The sequence below is a fragment of the Ochotona princeps genome, chromosome 2, assembly GCF_030435755.1.
Source record: "Ochotona princeps isolate mOchPri1 chromosome 2, mOchPri1.hap1, whole genome shotgun sequence".
Taxonomy (NCBI): domain Eukaryota; kingdom Metazoa; phylum Chordata; class Mammalia; order Lagomorpha; family Ochotonidae; genus Ochotona; species Ochotona princeps.
The window spans coordinates 142,031,375-142,046,170 of NC_080833.1; the positions used below are offsets into that span (position 1 = coordinate 142,031,375).

The 14,796-nt window shown below is 55.9% G+C and overlaps 1 protein-coding gene across 1 annotated transcript; it reads right to left on the reverse strand.

Annotated features, from left to right (window-relative positions):
• Positions 1–3,423: 3,423 nt before the first annotated feature.
• Positions 3,424–12,946, reverse strand: SHH (sonic hedgehog signaling molecule). The gene is made up of 3 exons (XM_004597519.2): positions 12,311–12,946; positions 7,022–7,283; positions 3,424–4,275 (listed from the first exon to the last, which is right to left on the reverse strand). The coding sequence occupies exons 1-3, from the start codon at positions 12,608–12,610 to the stop codon at positions 3,455–3,457; spliced, it is 1,383 nt and encodes a 460-aa protein (XP_004597576.2). The 5' UTR covers positions 12,611–12,946; the 3' UTR covers positions 3,424–3,454.
• Between the last annotated feature and the right edge of the window lie 1,850 nt (positions 12,947–14,796).

Consider the following 14,796-nt stretch of genomic DNA (forward strand, 5'->3'; position numbering starts at 1 on the left):
AAAGTTGAGGTTCATATAATAATCTCGTTTTTTAGAATTTTTTTTTATTGGCAAACATTACAAGGTGTACAAAGCCACCACAGCTCATGGGAAGTGAGAAAAATACGATGGACCAGATGTGTCTGATGGATTCTCAGACATGCGCCCTAGGACATATTTCTAGCCTGGCACCTGGAGGAAGCAGGGACTCTGTGGAAAGTCAGCAGAAGCGCTGCTTTGAGCGTCCGGGCTTCCTGGGGTGGGTGGTGTGTGTGTGCAAAGATGCGACAGACAACTTCTCTGTATGCCGGGAGAACCCGGGAGCCTGGTGGAGAGTTATTGGCTCCCTGCAAGTGCTGGGCCAAATCTCATCAGCCAGCATTTCCTGCGTTGCTGTGATGGTCCCAGCAAAGCGCTTCCCCCAGGGAGGGCGATGAATGTCGGCTAAGAGCTAAGTCACGTACCCACCCCCACACTCACGTGACAGTTCTCACAGCCTGGCCCAGCCCATCCACTGAGAGTTTGGGAGCCTGTCCTCTCGATGTTTTCTTGGAAATGGGAAACAGAGATACCAGTGTGGAGTAGCGAAAATGTGTCACATAACACACATTGCAAAGTCTCCGTAACTTCTTTAATGATTGAAACAATAGCGCACAAAGGTAAGTTTCAAGTACCTTCTGATACACGTTTTCAACAGGGATGGATACGCATTGGGTCATGGAGGCTGGCAACAGCTACTAGGCGTACAGTTTGTGCGAACTCATCAGCCCTGAAGAAGAGTGGTGGGCGCTGTGTCTGGGTGGCAGTGGGCTATATTTTCTTGATGCCATGCCTTCAGTCTCTCTTTGCCGTGGCTCCATTTTCCCATTAGGACAAAGAGAAACTTCATATCAAGTTGTAGGCGGATCTTTTGAGGGACCGGAGGGTGCTGCTGCGAGGGATGCCATTACCCAAGCTGTCCAGGAGGGGGCACTGCTTGCCGCTCCACTTCCAAACGGCCTGGTTGCTGGAACTCTGCCCTGGGTCCTTCAGGCGCGTTGTCAATGCCTGATTTCTCTTTTTAACTAAGGGAGCCGCCTCGCTAATTCCTCAGGCCACTCAACATGGAGGAGCTGATTTACTTCATGTTCCTGGTTTACCTTTAGCCTGCTTAGACTTGGAAAGACACAGAAAACATCAGTCTCCACCAGGCATTGGAAACACCTTGCTAAGAGACAGGCAATTCTATCTCAGAGAAAGGAGAGTATCCATCCTGCCTGTAGGGCCAGACCCCATGGTAGCAGGGAGATGACAGATCCTCTGCCTCTGGGCATATCCGCTTGGACAGAGATGCTCCTGGTTGAGCCACTTGAGGCCAGACCCTCAGCACACAAGTCTTCCAATGCTGAGTCCCCGCAGCCCTGGTCTTGGCGCCCTGGCCCCACCACAAGACAGGTCTGATTGCTACCTGCTCCCAGCATTAGTGAAATCCCCAGACGAGCTTCATAGACCAGGTCAGCAGAAGCACAGAGAGAGGGCTGATTCCTTCCTGAGGTCAGGCTGCGGAGGTCCCTCAACCCAAAGCGTGAAGTATGGCTCTCCCTTCCATCAGCCAAGAAACTGGGAGCAACCCGTTGTGGAGGCCTGCCAGTGGCTGAGGGTCAAGACCCTCTGGATGAAGCCCATGGTGAGGCGTGAAACTCCCTTCCTCCAGATGCAGCTGATGTCGGGCTCTGGCACAGAGTACCCTAGGGATGAAGACCCATGCCTGGCACAGCTTCATCTCTGCAGAAGGACCACTGCTGGGCTGTGGAGTTGCCAGCACCCTGACGCTGCACCAACCAGGTTGGGACATCAGGCAGATGCTGTACCTTTGCCATGGGAGTTCAGGAGACTCTCAAGCAAAGAAGACCAGACATCAGCACCTGCCCTGTCCTTCTCTCCCCAGATCAGAGCCAGCCAGCCGGCAGGTGCAGAGGCCTGCGTCAGAACCACGCAGCAAGAGCCCTCTTTGGGGACTCCCCCAGGCCTCCCAATAAGGCTTTGCCAGTGAAGACGTGAGGCTGGGGCACACAGAGCACCCCTCTACTCCCTGGCCATGTGGAAAGGACATCACAGAGGAAGCTCAAACAGAGGTGAGGTTTCTCCAGTGACGGGGACACACAAGTGGGTTTGTTTACCTACTTTGGTGAGCTACAGAAATCAGTCTGAATTCACAGTATGAACAACACATCCAGCTATAGTATTAGGAACTCCTGTCAGCTTTAGATTTCCCAAACAAAGAAGGAAAAAAAAAAAGGGAAAGAAAAGGAAAAAGAAACAAAGAAAAAAAAAGAAAGAAAACCAAAGGAAAAAAAAGAAAATAAGAAGGGCTGCAACAGGAATTCTTAGTTATTATATACTAACCAGTCTGTGTGTGGCATATTTTATTTCTATAAAACTATTACAAAATATTCAAAAATACATTTTAGTAAATTTACAGCAGTTATTTCTCAGTTTATTAATGCAAAAACATCCTTGGGTTTTTTTTTTTCTCTGTACAAACTACAGGCGCCACCCTTGTGGGCTTATCACTATGTGCATGTCTAAAAATATTATTTTCTAATAAATTCTTTGACGTTAAAAATAACAGAGTTCTTCCAGTTTGTTTAAAAAAAAAAGGTGTGTGTGCGTGTGTGTGTGTGTGTGTGTGTGTGTGTGTAACAGTCTCGGCTTCCAACAATGTGGCCAGAATGGTGATCACAAAGCAAACATGAAACCATGTAGACAGTACAGGAGGCAGCTGTTACATTGGAAACTAGTTAAATTAAAATAATATATTTTCATATTTTACACTATTTCGAAAATGAAATGTAATTCAGTTAAGCACTGAGCTCTCAAAAAATCTAATTTACAATTCTGTGTATAAAAATATACTTTGTGGACCCCCACGGACAACATCTGAGTTGACACTTGCTGAAAAGCAGGAACATGGCGAAGGAGGAGCAGTGACGGGCACAGAATCTTGCTTTCCGACAGGAGGAGGGACATGTAGAAAAATAGACTCTGAGCAGGTTGCTTGGCCTCACAAAATAATCTTTCCCCCTGTGAGTACAGTTCACATGATAATAATAAATTATCCAAGAAACAAATGTATTTAAGGCTCTTGAAGGTCCGGTTCATATTATTTAAAACATCTAGTCATACCAAACAAATAAATACGCAGGAGAAGAGAAAAACAAAACAAAACAAAATAAAACAATAACCAAAAAAAAAAATTCAAAAAAATATATAAACTAAACACAACAACAGGAATCCCGGGGTCTCTGTTTTCCTTATAGTCTACTTTGGACTGTCCTACTGTATTATTATTATTATTAATTATTATTATTATAATTCAAAGTCTCGTTCCGCGTGTTCTTTCGCTTTATCTTGCTCTTGCTTCGCCCGCCCCGCCCCGCCCCGCCCATCCCATCCTCCCGCCTCCCACCTCCCGCCCCGCCCGCGCCCCTGGGCTTCAGCTGGACGTGACCGCCATCCCGAGGGGGTGCAGCGCCTCGCTGTCCAACAGCCAGGTGCCTATTTGGTAGAGCAGCTGCGAGTACCAATGGATGCCCGCCGGGGCCGTCGCACCTGGTACGTCGACCGCACCTGGTGCAGGCACGGGCATGAGGCCGCCGCCCCCGCCGTCGCCATCTCCGAGGCGGTCTGTACGCGTGGGCTGCAGAGCGGCCAGCAGCGCGTGCGCCAGGCGGAAGGGCGCGAAGGCCCAGTGTGCCCAGCTGTGCTCCTCAATGACAGCGTAGCACGACGCCAGCACCCGGTTGATGAGGATGGTGCCCTGGGCTGTGAGCGGCGCGTACGCTCCCGTGGCCTCCTCGTGGAGCGTCACACTGCGCACGGAGGCTGGCAGCAGTCGGCGGTCCCCGTCACGTTCGACCATCACGTACACGCGCTGGCCAGGGCGCACCCGGCTGGCGAAGAGCGCCCGGCGTTCTGGCGCGCCCCCCGACGGCGGAGGCCCCGCGCCCGACGGCACCTGGGGCTCCCCCGCAGCGGCCGAGTCGTTGTGCGGCGCGACAAAGAGCAGGTGCGCGGCGGTGAGCAGCAGCCGCTCGCGGGGCTCCAGGGTCTCGATCACGTAAAAGACCTTTCTGGCGCTGTCGTCGCGATCCAGGAAAGTGAGGAAGTCGCTGTAGAGCAGCCGGCCCTGGTCGTCAGCCGCCAGCACGCGGTCCCCAGGACTCAGATCCTTCACCAGCTTGGTGCCACCCTGCTCCAGGTGCACAGAGGCGGAGCCCGGGAAGCAGCCGCCCGATTTGGCCGCCACTGAGTTCTCTGCGGGCGAGAAAGGAGAGACGAGAGGACAGGGTGTTGAGTTCGGAGATAGAGGCCCTTCCCAGGGAGGAATCTGGAGTGGGGGGGAGGTGGGCGCACGCTGGCGTCCACGGCGCTGGAAGCCACCGATGCGCGTGGCTGTGGAGGGTGGGGTTTGCAGGTGGGCTGGTACAGAGTCCCCTTCCCCAGTCCCATTGCCTGCGAGACAAAAATTCAGATGCAGGCGCATGAAAGCCTCACCGGCTCTGTGATGGCGCTGGCGGTGACCGAGGTTGGCCGGTGGCGTCTCCTGAGGGACGCCGGCTCCGCGCCTCCCCTTGCGCACTTCCTGCACCCCACCCCCGGCTCGGCACACACGCCCCCCGGCCTCGCAGCGGATTCTGAAGGGTGTTTGCTCTCCACTTGGATTTCTCAGGAAGCCTCCTTGAGCTCCCGCGGGCGCCCGGCTCACCCTCCTCCCCTCCCTCGCGCTGCCGGCGCAGGGCGCGGCGCCTCCTAGTGCGCTCCGCGCCTCCTGCCAGTTTTCCCGGCGAGAACCTCCCCTCCTCCCCGCAGCAGCACCAAGCGGGGGGGGGGGGGGAGCCGTGGGTGTCGGCTGTGGTTTTGAGGGGCAGGAGTGAAAAATAGCTTATAGTAGTTGTAGCAACTGGACAAACATTCCGAGGCGTGAAAATCCGGGGCTTGTGTGGATCCTCTAATTAAAATCCAATAAAGGGCCCAGCAGTGTCATTGTGATTTCTGGAATAAATACGAGACACTCTTGGAAGAGGAGACACTTCCATCTTCTTTGCTCCTCCTCCTCCCTCCCACCCCCAGCCCACTCAGCTCGCTGGCCACCCCCTCCCTATTTGCTCAGGTGCGACCCCCACCCCGTGTGCAATTCACACACAGCCTCTCCAGAAGCCAGGCCTCACAAGCACTATTTGCACAGCCTGGCCTCTCTTCCCAGCACTCAAGATGTGTATTTGAATTTTAAATAGCCGGGCCTGTTCCGAGCGCTGGAAGCGCCGGTTCTCAAGGCTGCTTGACTACCCGCTTCCCCAGCCCTCCGTCGCTCTCGGGAGGTTCGCTATCCCAGGGACAATAATGAAAGTTGGGGGCGGAGCGCAGGAAGCCGGGGAGGCGGGGTGGGGAGGTCCCCGTCTTCTTTAGCATTCCAATCTCCGGGATCATGCTTTTTGCAAATAGAGGTTGCTAGAAAAAAATCTTCCTGCTGGAATTACAGAAGGTTTTTAATCTTCTCATCAGTTTCTCCGGCATGAAGTGAGGGGCTGGCTGTGGCAGGCCCGCCGGAGCCCCCCGGAATGCGACCCGGGGCGCTGCCCAGCCCGAGTCGTCGAGTCGCACGACCCTGCTTGACACGCACTGCGCCGCGCCCGAGCCGTGTGCACCGAATGCCAATGAGCCGCTCTGCGCGCCCTGGGGTTCCACTGTGCTTTGCCTGGGCGAGGATCCTCCGGGCGGGATTACCGCTGCTCATTTGTGAAGAGACTCCAGGGACCCCCCAGGGGGACCCCGCGGATGGGAGTGGGCTGGGAGGGGGCGGCGCGCATGTCGCGTCGGAGTGCGTCCCGGGTACTGGGGTGGCCTCCCCTTACCACCCCGAGACTGCAGGTTGGAACCGCAGAAGGTTCCCGTAGCTGGGCACCGCGAGGCGCGAGTGCCATCTCCCCTTCCCTGTTGCAGTGGCCGTTATCCCCGGGACTGCAAACCCAACCGTGCTCAGCGCGGTTCCCACACCTTAGCCTCCTGTCATTAGAAACACGGTTTTCTTTACCTATTAAATGTCTTACCGCTTTAAAGCGTATGCTAATCTATGCCGTGAAACCGGGGCAGGGGCAGGGGCAGGAGCTGGGCAGTGGACAGAGCGCCTCCCGAGACCGACTATGAAAGCTTTTGCTAAATGTGCTGCGAGGTGGGGAAATCTGCGCTGAGGGACAATGCCTGGTTTTCAGAGCTGTTCCTCCCTGGAACAGCGTGTGGCGTTGCAGGCTCAGGGAACGCAGTCGCCCGCAGACCCGGACCAGCCTCTGCAGCTGCGCACCGCTGCACACGGCTCGCTTGTCTTTCCTGGTCTAGCCCCTCGCTCAGGGCATCCCAGCTGGGCTCCTAGTCAGAACGGATGCTTCTGGGCCGGCGCGGCCTCCAGATGTTTAAAGTGGGAGCTGCTGGGTTTATTATCTCCCACCGGGACTCTCCCCAAAGGTTTAGCCAGTGAGTTAAGTTAGTTTAGAATCCACAGGCGCCCAGCAGGGAGGGGAGGGCACAGCAGGACAAAGCTTGCCAGGGTCTAAGTCTCCTGTCCTAGGGGTGGGGGTGGCACAGGGGGGTGGTTGGCTAGGGGAATTGGTTCTTAAATTCTAAATGAGAGCAAAGATCTAGACCAGACCTGGCTCAACCTGCAGCGGGGCAGCCGCTCGCCACACCTCCACCACCTGCTGTGGAGGCTCCGGAAATGGCAGTGGTGTGTGTGTGTGTGTGTGTCTGTGTGTGTGTGTGGTGGGGGTGGGAGGGGCGCTCAGGAAACCACAGGTCCCTAGTGTCTGGGCCTGGGGAACCCTCCAAAGTAGGGGCACTGACAGCGACCTAGTCTCCCCTGTGCCTCCGCCTCTGTGGCCCCCAATCTGCTCTTTCTTTGGAATCCAGGCCTGGGGTATGCATAAATGATCTTTAGGGCATATCTGGAGTTTGGGAGTGCAGGGTTGGTTTGGGTGGCTGAGAACAGCTGAGAGCCAGACTGACTTACCTGCTTTCACGGAGCAGTGGATATGCGCTTTGGACTCATAGTAGACCCAGTCGAAGCCAGCTTCCACAGCCAGGCGGGCCAGCATGCCATACTTGCTGCGGTCGCGGTCAGACGTGGTGATGTCCACGGCACGGCCCTCGTAGTGCAGCGATTCCTCTGAATGGTGACCATCCTCATCCCAGCCCTCTGTCACCCGGAGCTTCACTCCTGGCCACTGATTCATCACCGAGATGGCCAGAGCGTTCAGTTTGTCCTTACACCTCTGCAGAGAGAACAAGGGAGCCCGACCAACAGACGAATTAGTACCAGTGACCCCCGCCATTCGTCCAGACATCCTGGCTCAGCCAGCCCTGCCCAGTTGCAGTGGGCGATGACTATTGGGAGAAGTGGGGATCAGAGCGGGAAGTGGCAGCAGGTAGAAGGGGAAGCTGGCATTTGCAAAAGAGGTCCTTCTTGTCTCCAAATCGGAAGCAGTGGACACTCCTCCCAAGGCCTAAGAAACTAATGCTGTTTCCTTAAAAGATAGGAACTCTCCGTTTTCAGACCCGGACCTCAGAGTCCTCCAAGGGCACCACAAGCAATGCCTGCTGATTCCCAGCCTGCACCCCATTTGGGGCTCCCTTGGACACCTGTGTGAGCTACCCCCCAGCCCTTCTCCAGGGACTAAAACATCTCCCTCCCACAAGGAGACCAGAGAGAGGCCCCAGTGCAACTTTGCACAAACAAAGAAAAGAGCACTCTGCACTTCAAGAATGCAAAGCTGGGCTTCATCTGGGGACCCTCCCTTCTATAGCTGCTGCCTATCTGAAAAGCGAAGTCAAAGCTAAGAGAGGCAGGTGGGTGGCTAACAGCCTTGCCGAGGGGTGGGCGACAGCCACAGTGACAGGCATCAGGTGAGCTCTGGTCCCCAGAGCAGGCAGGCCCTGCAGGACAAACATTCTTTATCTGGACAACCACATTCTTTTTCTCGGTGGAACTTTTTCCTGCCCAGCTTTTCTGTGGTCTGATTGTGCTTAGTGTTTTCTTTAACCTGTTCCCTTCCTCCCCTCTCTGGCCCCAGTGTAGAATGGTGTCCGGCAAGTTTGAAGAGCAAACTTAAGAGGTGGAGAGGGAAGGGAGTGGGGGGTGTGTGTGAGAGAGGGCAGGTGGGGGAGGGGAAGCCAGAAAGGCACAGGATCAAATTAGGGTGAAATGAACCTTGGTTGGGATTGTGGGGGCTTGCTCATAAGTCCTAGGTCACTCTCAGTTAAGAATGAATAAAAACCAGTGGAGCCAGGTGTGTGTGTGTGTGTGTGTGTGTAGGACACGGAGTGCTGGCTCACTACCTGGATGTTTAAAGGGTCCAGGAAGGATAGGGGAGTTGACAGGAGAGCTGGCCTGAAACGATGCAGCCAGCCTAAGCGGAAGCAGGAGAGGCCGTCTGAAATGGATTTGTGCCCTGGGTAGGGTGCTCTGCCTGCAATGGGCTTATCTATTGGATGGGCAGGCTGATTCCTCTTCCAGGACCCTGATTGCAGCAAGGGGAGGACTCTTCCCAAGAGATGAGGGCAGAGAACTCTTGACGGGAGTCTCCTGCCTGAGTTTTTGCAGAGACTGGGGCACACAGTGCGGCAGCAGTAAAACCCAGTACCCAGACGGCAGGGGTGGGGGCATGAGGTCCTGGCAACAGGTCAGTGCTAGTGGGTTTCAGGACCTGCCAGCCGTTTCCTTAAGGAAAGGAAAGAAAGGAAAAAGTCGGAAGCGTAGAGTTTGGGTGAGGTCATCTTGCGCATCGAACGCGCTTTACATGAAAATCAATCAGTCCACCAGGGTCAGTTCAGAGTCGGCTTCTGAAGCTGGGTGCGCGCAGGCGCACACCACCCAAGCGTACCCATGCACCACCACCCTTCTCGAGCCCCCTACGCCGCCAGCCCGCTTCCTTTCTTTGGCCCGGGCGCAAAGGATGCGTCAAGAAGCTTCCCATCCAGTAGCCCGAGGGAGCAGGGTGCGATCGGGAAGATTCAGGGTCCTCAGTACCCCGGGGGAACAGCCCTGAGCTGGCATGGAGGACCAAAGAAGCGCCGGCCAAGCCGGGCTAGGAGACTGGGGGTGGCGGCGCTAGGACTGGCCCAGGGGTCGCCCTTGTAGTCCTCCCTCACCGGCGCGCCCTCCCCCGGCACCGCGCTCTGCGCAGCCTGGGCCTTTGGCTGCAGGACGCTCCCCCGCCCTGCCTGGGCGGGATCGCTGCTGGCCGAGTCGGGAAGCCCAGGCCAGTTATTAATTCATTGGGTCGTGTGCCGCGAATCAAGCCTGGCTCTGTGCAGCCACCGTGAAGCCCAGCAGGGCTGCCGGGGCAGGGCTTTGTGTCGGCGGAGGCCAAGTTGTTCCCCACGCCTGAGCGCCTGCCCGCCTCCCGATCCGCACCGCGATCTGGCGAGGGACTGTCACCGCCAGCGACCAGCGGGCTCTCCCCAGAGAGGGAGAGGAGGTGCCCCAACTTCCTCCCAACAGGCCAGAGGTGGTGGTGGTGGAGAGGGCAGACCCCTCCCGCCGACGGAAGAACCCTGCCCCAACACACGCCTTTCCCCAGCGGCTCCCGAAGCGCACAGGACATCTATTCAAGGTGGCCTCTCAGATACAGCCCCTACCCCCGCCCCAACCTCAGCATTAGAGCCCGCCCCTGAGGCCCAGTCCCCAGGCACTGGCGACCTGCGCGGGAGAGTGTGTCTGTCTGCGCTTCCCCTCTCCCGAGTTAATATTAACCAGGAGTTCATGCGTTCCAGAACTGCTCTGAAAGTTCCACTGGGGACGAGCCTGCCATGGCTGAGGGACTTGGGCGGCGGTCACGTTAGAGAGCCAGAGACTCAGGGAGGCCAGGTAGAGGAGGGGGGACACGTACCTGGGCAGACTGCAGGTGGTTGTTTAAAGCGAGGGGTCAGCGGACAGGTGCCCTGAGGAGCCCGAGCGTGCTCTGGGCTTGGAAGGTGGCCCCGCTTGAGCCCTTTCACGCCACCTCCTTGCCTCTCGCTACTCCAGCCCCTCCCCCCCCCACCTTCACGCTTCAGATCCGGAGAACGAAGGATGGAGGGATAAAACCAGTGGGACCTCCGTCTGCTGTGAGCCAGGGTTCCACGTTTTAGGGGGCAATTGGGAGGTGCGTGAAACAAACCCAACCTGGTTGTCCTCAATCCACCCCCACTTAGGCGGTCATTCCCCCTTGCTTTTGTGTGAGAAACGGGAATAGCCACTGCCAACGGGCGAAAAAGTATTTGTTTTCATTTTGTTCCTCTGAGGGAAGTTGACAGAAGGTCAGAAGTTCAAATGCTGCTAGTGCGCAAGCGGGTCTGGGCCCTGGGTCCTTGGGTAGGGCGGACTGCTGCGGGTGGGGGGCGGGGAACGGTTCTAACTGGAGAATCTGGTTGGGGAGCCGAGGTCCGAGAGGTCGGGAAGGTGCCGGTCCCAGAGGGGGGCGCGGCCCGGGCCAGACCGGAGGAGCCAGCGCTGCACCCCAGCCCTCCAGCCGGCCTTCCCACCCCCACATCGCGTCGCTCCACCCTCGCCAGTCCCCCCGCCCCCGCCGCCGGGGTAATTACGGCGACGGGAGCGCTGCTGTTAGCTCTCACGGTGCCCGCGCTCGGGCGCGTGGAGCTGCAGGGACTGGCGGCTCAAGCTCAGCCCAGTGCGCACTGAAACCCTAGCCGCGGGATCGATAACCCAGGAGTAAGTGGAGCTGAAATGCGTCTGCCTCGGTGCGCCGCTCCGCGCGCTCGCAGCTCTGCCTCCGCGCCGCAGGAACACGGGCCCTGGACCCGGGCGCGGGCGCGAGGACCCCTCTCTCGCGCACAGATAAGGGCAGGCGCTGACCCTCTGTTTGGAGGAACTCGGGTGTTCTCTAACTCAGCCGCTTTCCCTCGCATCGCCTCCTTTCCAAGGGGACTCGGAAAGGCCCTTCTTCGCGGGAAGGAAGGGCGATAAGGAATAGGTGCCCGAGTACTCTTTCCAACCAAGTGCATGCGCCGAGCAACCTGTGCCCTTGCAGAGTTAATTGTGGCTTGCGCTGCTCTCTGGCACAGGCGCGCGTCCACACTTGCGGTCCAGATTTAAGGTGGTCGGGAGCAGAAGAGGAAGAAAAGGACCTTTCTCCACCAGCTCGGGCCAGGTGCCCCAGCTACTGAGTTCCTTTAGTTGGTCAGCAAGCCAGGGTTTGGGTAGGAAAAGGGCGCACCCAGGGTGGGGGAGGGGCGGGGACCAGGATGAGTTGCGCTTCTTGTCTTCCCTCCCGCACCCTCCCGGTGCACTTGGCCCCACCAACATCTCTCCAGCAGCCTCTGCACGCACCTAGCCCTAAAGGTAGGACTTGAATATTTTAATAGGGCAATAAAAAGGATGTTGACCTATATTTGCAAGGAAACCCATTTCTGGCTTCAGTCATACGTGCACGGAGTTTTAGAAAGTCTAGAATTGATTGGGAGACTGGCAGCTCAGAAGTCCCAAAGGAGCTGGGGGAGGAAGGAGGGAATTCATGTTTTGAATTCTCTTTTCCACCCCAACTAATATTTATTCGCCCCTAATTCTCATGCAAGCAGGTTGAAAACTAAAGTGATGCAATGCCAATAAGTTCTAAGTCCCTCCCCTAAGGTTCCCTAAAGTGGAGAGAATGAAACAACATCGTTAAAGAAATATCAACATATTCACACTCTGATGGGCACAATTGCCGGCCCGTGGAATGGCAATGCGAGCTCTGTGATGCAGCTGGGGACAAGCCCAGCCGGCTCTGGGTCCCCTGCTTTTGTCAGAGCTGCTTCCTGGCTTTTCCAGTGTGTGTGTGGGGGGGGGTGGTGGTGGTGGGGGGAGTATGTGGGGTGGTGGAAAAGAAACCGGCAGAGAAGACAAACGGGTAAGCGCGCTGAGCTCCAATGCTCAAGGCCAGATTTGCATGTGACCTAAAGGCCACTCTCTGGAAGAGGTTCTTGGCCCTCCAGGTCTACTTCCAACACCCCCAAAGTAAAGGTGTCCCCAAGTTACAAGCCAAGCGTAGAGGCAGGTTAAGGCTAATCAAATCAGGGCCATCCTGGACTGCATCTCCTTCACTCCCCCGACCCCCACTGTAAACTTCTCCAGCGGGACCCTACCCTCCCTTCCCTTGCAGGAAGAGGAAGAGATGCTAGGCTGGCAGGGGTTGGGAGGAGAGAGGACACACAACTGCCTTCCTAGCTGCCTAATAAGCAAACAGTGAGTCTGGAACTGCCAGGTAATACGTAGCCGCCCCCCCCCTTCCCACCGCATCTCACCCCCAGCGCCGGGTTCTACCTGAGTCATCAGCCTGTCTGCTCCCGTGTTTTCCTCATCCTTAAATATGATGTCGGGGTTGTAATTGGGGGTGAGTTCCTTAAATCGCTCAGAGTTTCTTGAGATCTTCCCTTCATATCTTCCGCTGGCCCCTAGGGTCTTCTCGGCCACGTTGGGAATAAACTGCTTGTAGGCTAAAGGGGTCAGCTTTTTGGGATGCCGCCTCTTTCCAAATCCCCTGCCCGGTCCGCACGCCAGTGCTGAGCCCACGAGCAGCGAGGAGAGCAGAGCCACCAGCAGACACCTTGCCAGCAGCAGCATCTCGTCCAGGGAACCCGATGACTTCAAAGCTCTCCCCGCGTGGGGCTGTGTACGCGAGTGCGCGCCGGGGCGTGCGTGTGCGCTCTGTCTCTTGCGCTCTCGCTTCCCGGCTCTCCTCCGGCTGGCTGGCTTGCTCGCTGGCTCGCTGGCTGCTCTTTCTCTTCCTATATAACCTTGCCCGCCGCTGCCACGGGGGACTCTTCACGGATCCCCACCCAGACAGGGGCTCCAGTGGCAGGCTGCCGGTCGCTGATAACGGAACACATCGGAGTTGGGTCTCGAGACAGCAATCAAAAGACAAAAAGAGTCTGATTTTTAAATGGTAGCAAGCCTAGAGAGCTTGTGAGAGAGGCTGCCTTTAGCACTATATTATAGCTGGCAGGCGCGCATCTGATTGGCCGAAGCTGCACAAGCTGGTCTTCTGATGTTAACCCTGAAGAAGACTACATTTTTTTTGTTGTTGTTGTTGCTAGTGCTGCTGGGTTTTCACCCGAAGGCTTCCAGTTAGAACAGAAAATCTCTGCTGAGATGACGGTAGGCAGGGGGAGGAGGCGTATTTCACAGGATAACATCAGTTATCGTCTGCTTTGGGCTATGTCTGAGTTTCCCCCTTTACTTTCTCCATAATGGTAGGTGCTTCAATCAGAATCAACTTAAGTTTTTTAGACAGTCCAGAACCCCTTCTTCACACCCGAGCCTCCAAAGCTTCGGTCATCCAACGATTTGTCAAATGTGTGGAGGGGCAAAGCTGACCAGATAGATCAAAAAAAAATTTTTTTTTCCCCTAGAGATTTTTATTCTGTAAGACTGGGTCTTTCTCTCTCCTTGCACTTGAAAAATTTTTTTCCCCTAGAGATTTTTATTCTGTAAGACTGGGTCTTTCTCTCTCCTTGCACTTGGAAGAAAGAGGACGCTGCAGCCTGCCTCCTTTCCTGAAGGTTTGGCACCCTTGGAAGGAGGGTGGCTGGGAGTGACCACAACTTAAAACACCATTGTGACAAACACTTGCAGCACCTTTGGGAGACTGGAGAATACTCCTGTGCTTGAATGAGTGCATTAGCTGGAAGGCCTCTGCAGATAGGATGGAGGTATCCTCAAGGGGGCAGGTCCAGAGCCAGCTGAGGGGCCACTGGGCCTGGGTATGTGGCATGCAGAGCTGGGACAGTGTGTGCATGATGGGTGGAGTCCATTGTGCCTGGGGGCAGTGGCAAGTGGGCAAGGCTGCACACACACACACACACACACCTAGTCCATGATCCATCATCGATCAGAGCAAAGTGCAGGACAGGGACTAGTCCACTGTGGGAGCCATGCTCCCTGGCGCAGCCTGAGGAGCTGGAGTCGGCAGGAACAGGAGCCGGTCAGAGCTTAGGCATGGCAGCCTGAGGTGGATTGTTATGTGTGTGTGTGTGTATGGGGGAGATGCCAAGGTTCTAGTAAAAGTGTGTGATGAAGAATTTTGGAATGAACAGCCAGAGGTGAGCAGTTTCTGAGTGCCCAAGAAAGAAACTCTTGTTTCTTTTAGGGAAAAAAAAAAATCTCGAAAACTTCTCATTGAGCCAGAAAAACAAAATGTGAAGCTTCCTCTTTTTAGGAGAGCCCTTCCCCCATCCCACTCATATACAATAATTCTTCCAGAATAGTCCAAGGGAGGGATGGTTATTCATGTGGAATGGAGATACGGATCCTGAGGAATAATCAGATCCTGTGAATGTTACCCTGTGAAGTTAAAGGTTCTCCCTTGACCCCTAGCCCAGGGTTGTGTGCAGGCTCGTGGAGGAGGGGGCGGTGCAGGAACAGAGGTGGGGGGCGGCGCCAGGGGCGAAGCCCAGTCTGAGTCCCTTTAACAATGGGACATTTCTTGCAGGTCTCTCTGCAGATAAACTTTCTTGTTTCTACATCCTGTCTCCTCGGTCCTTCCTTCCAGTGGGGGTGGGGTGGGGGGAGCTGTAGAGAAGCAGCTGTACACCTTAGGAGACACATATGACAAGAAACATGTATGGAGGATAAGAGAAAGCATGTTGAGGGGTACAGCCTTTGTCCCGTCTTCAAGGCTGACCCAAGCTTACCACGGCCCACTTGGACTGGTCTACCACAGACCCCTAGGGCCGAAGTGGGAGAGCAACACCCTCCTGCACCCTGGCAGGCAGCCAGGGTCTCCTTGAACCCAGGCTGCGGAGCTCAGG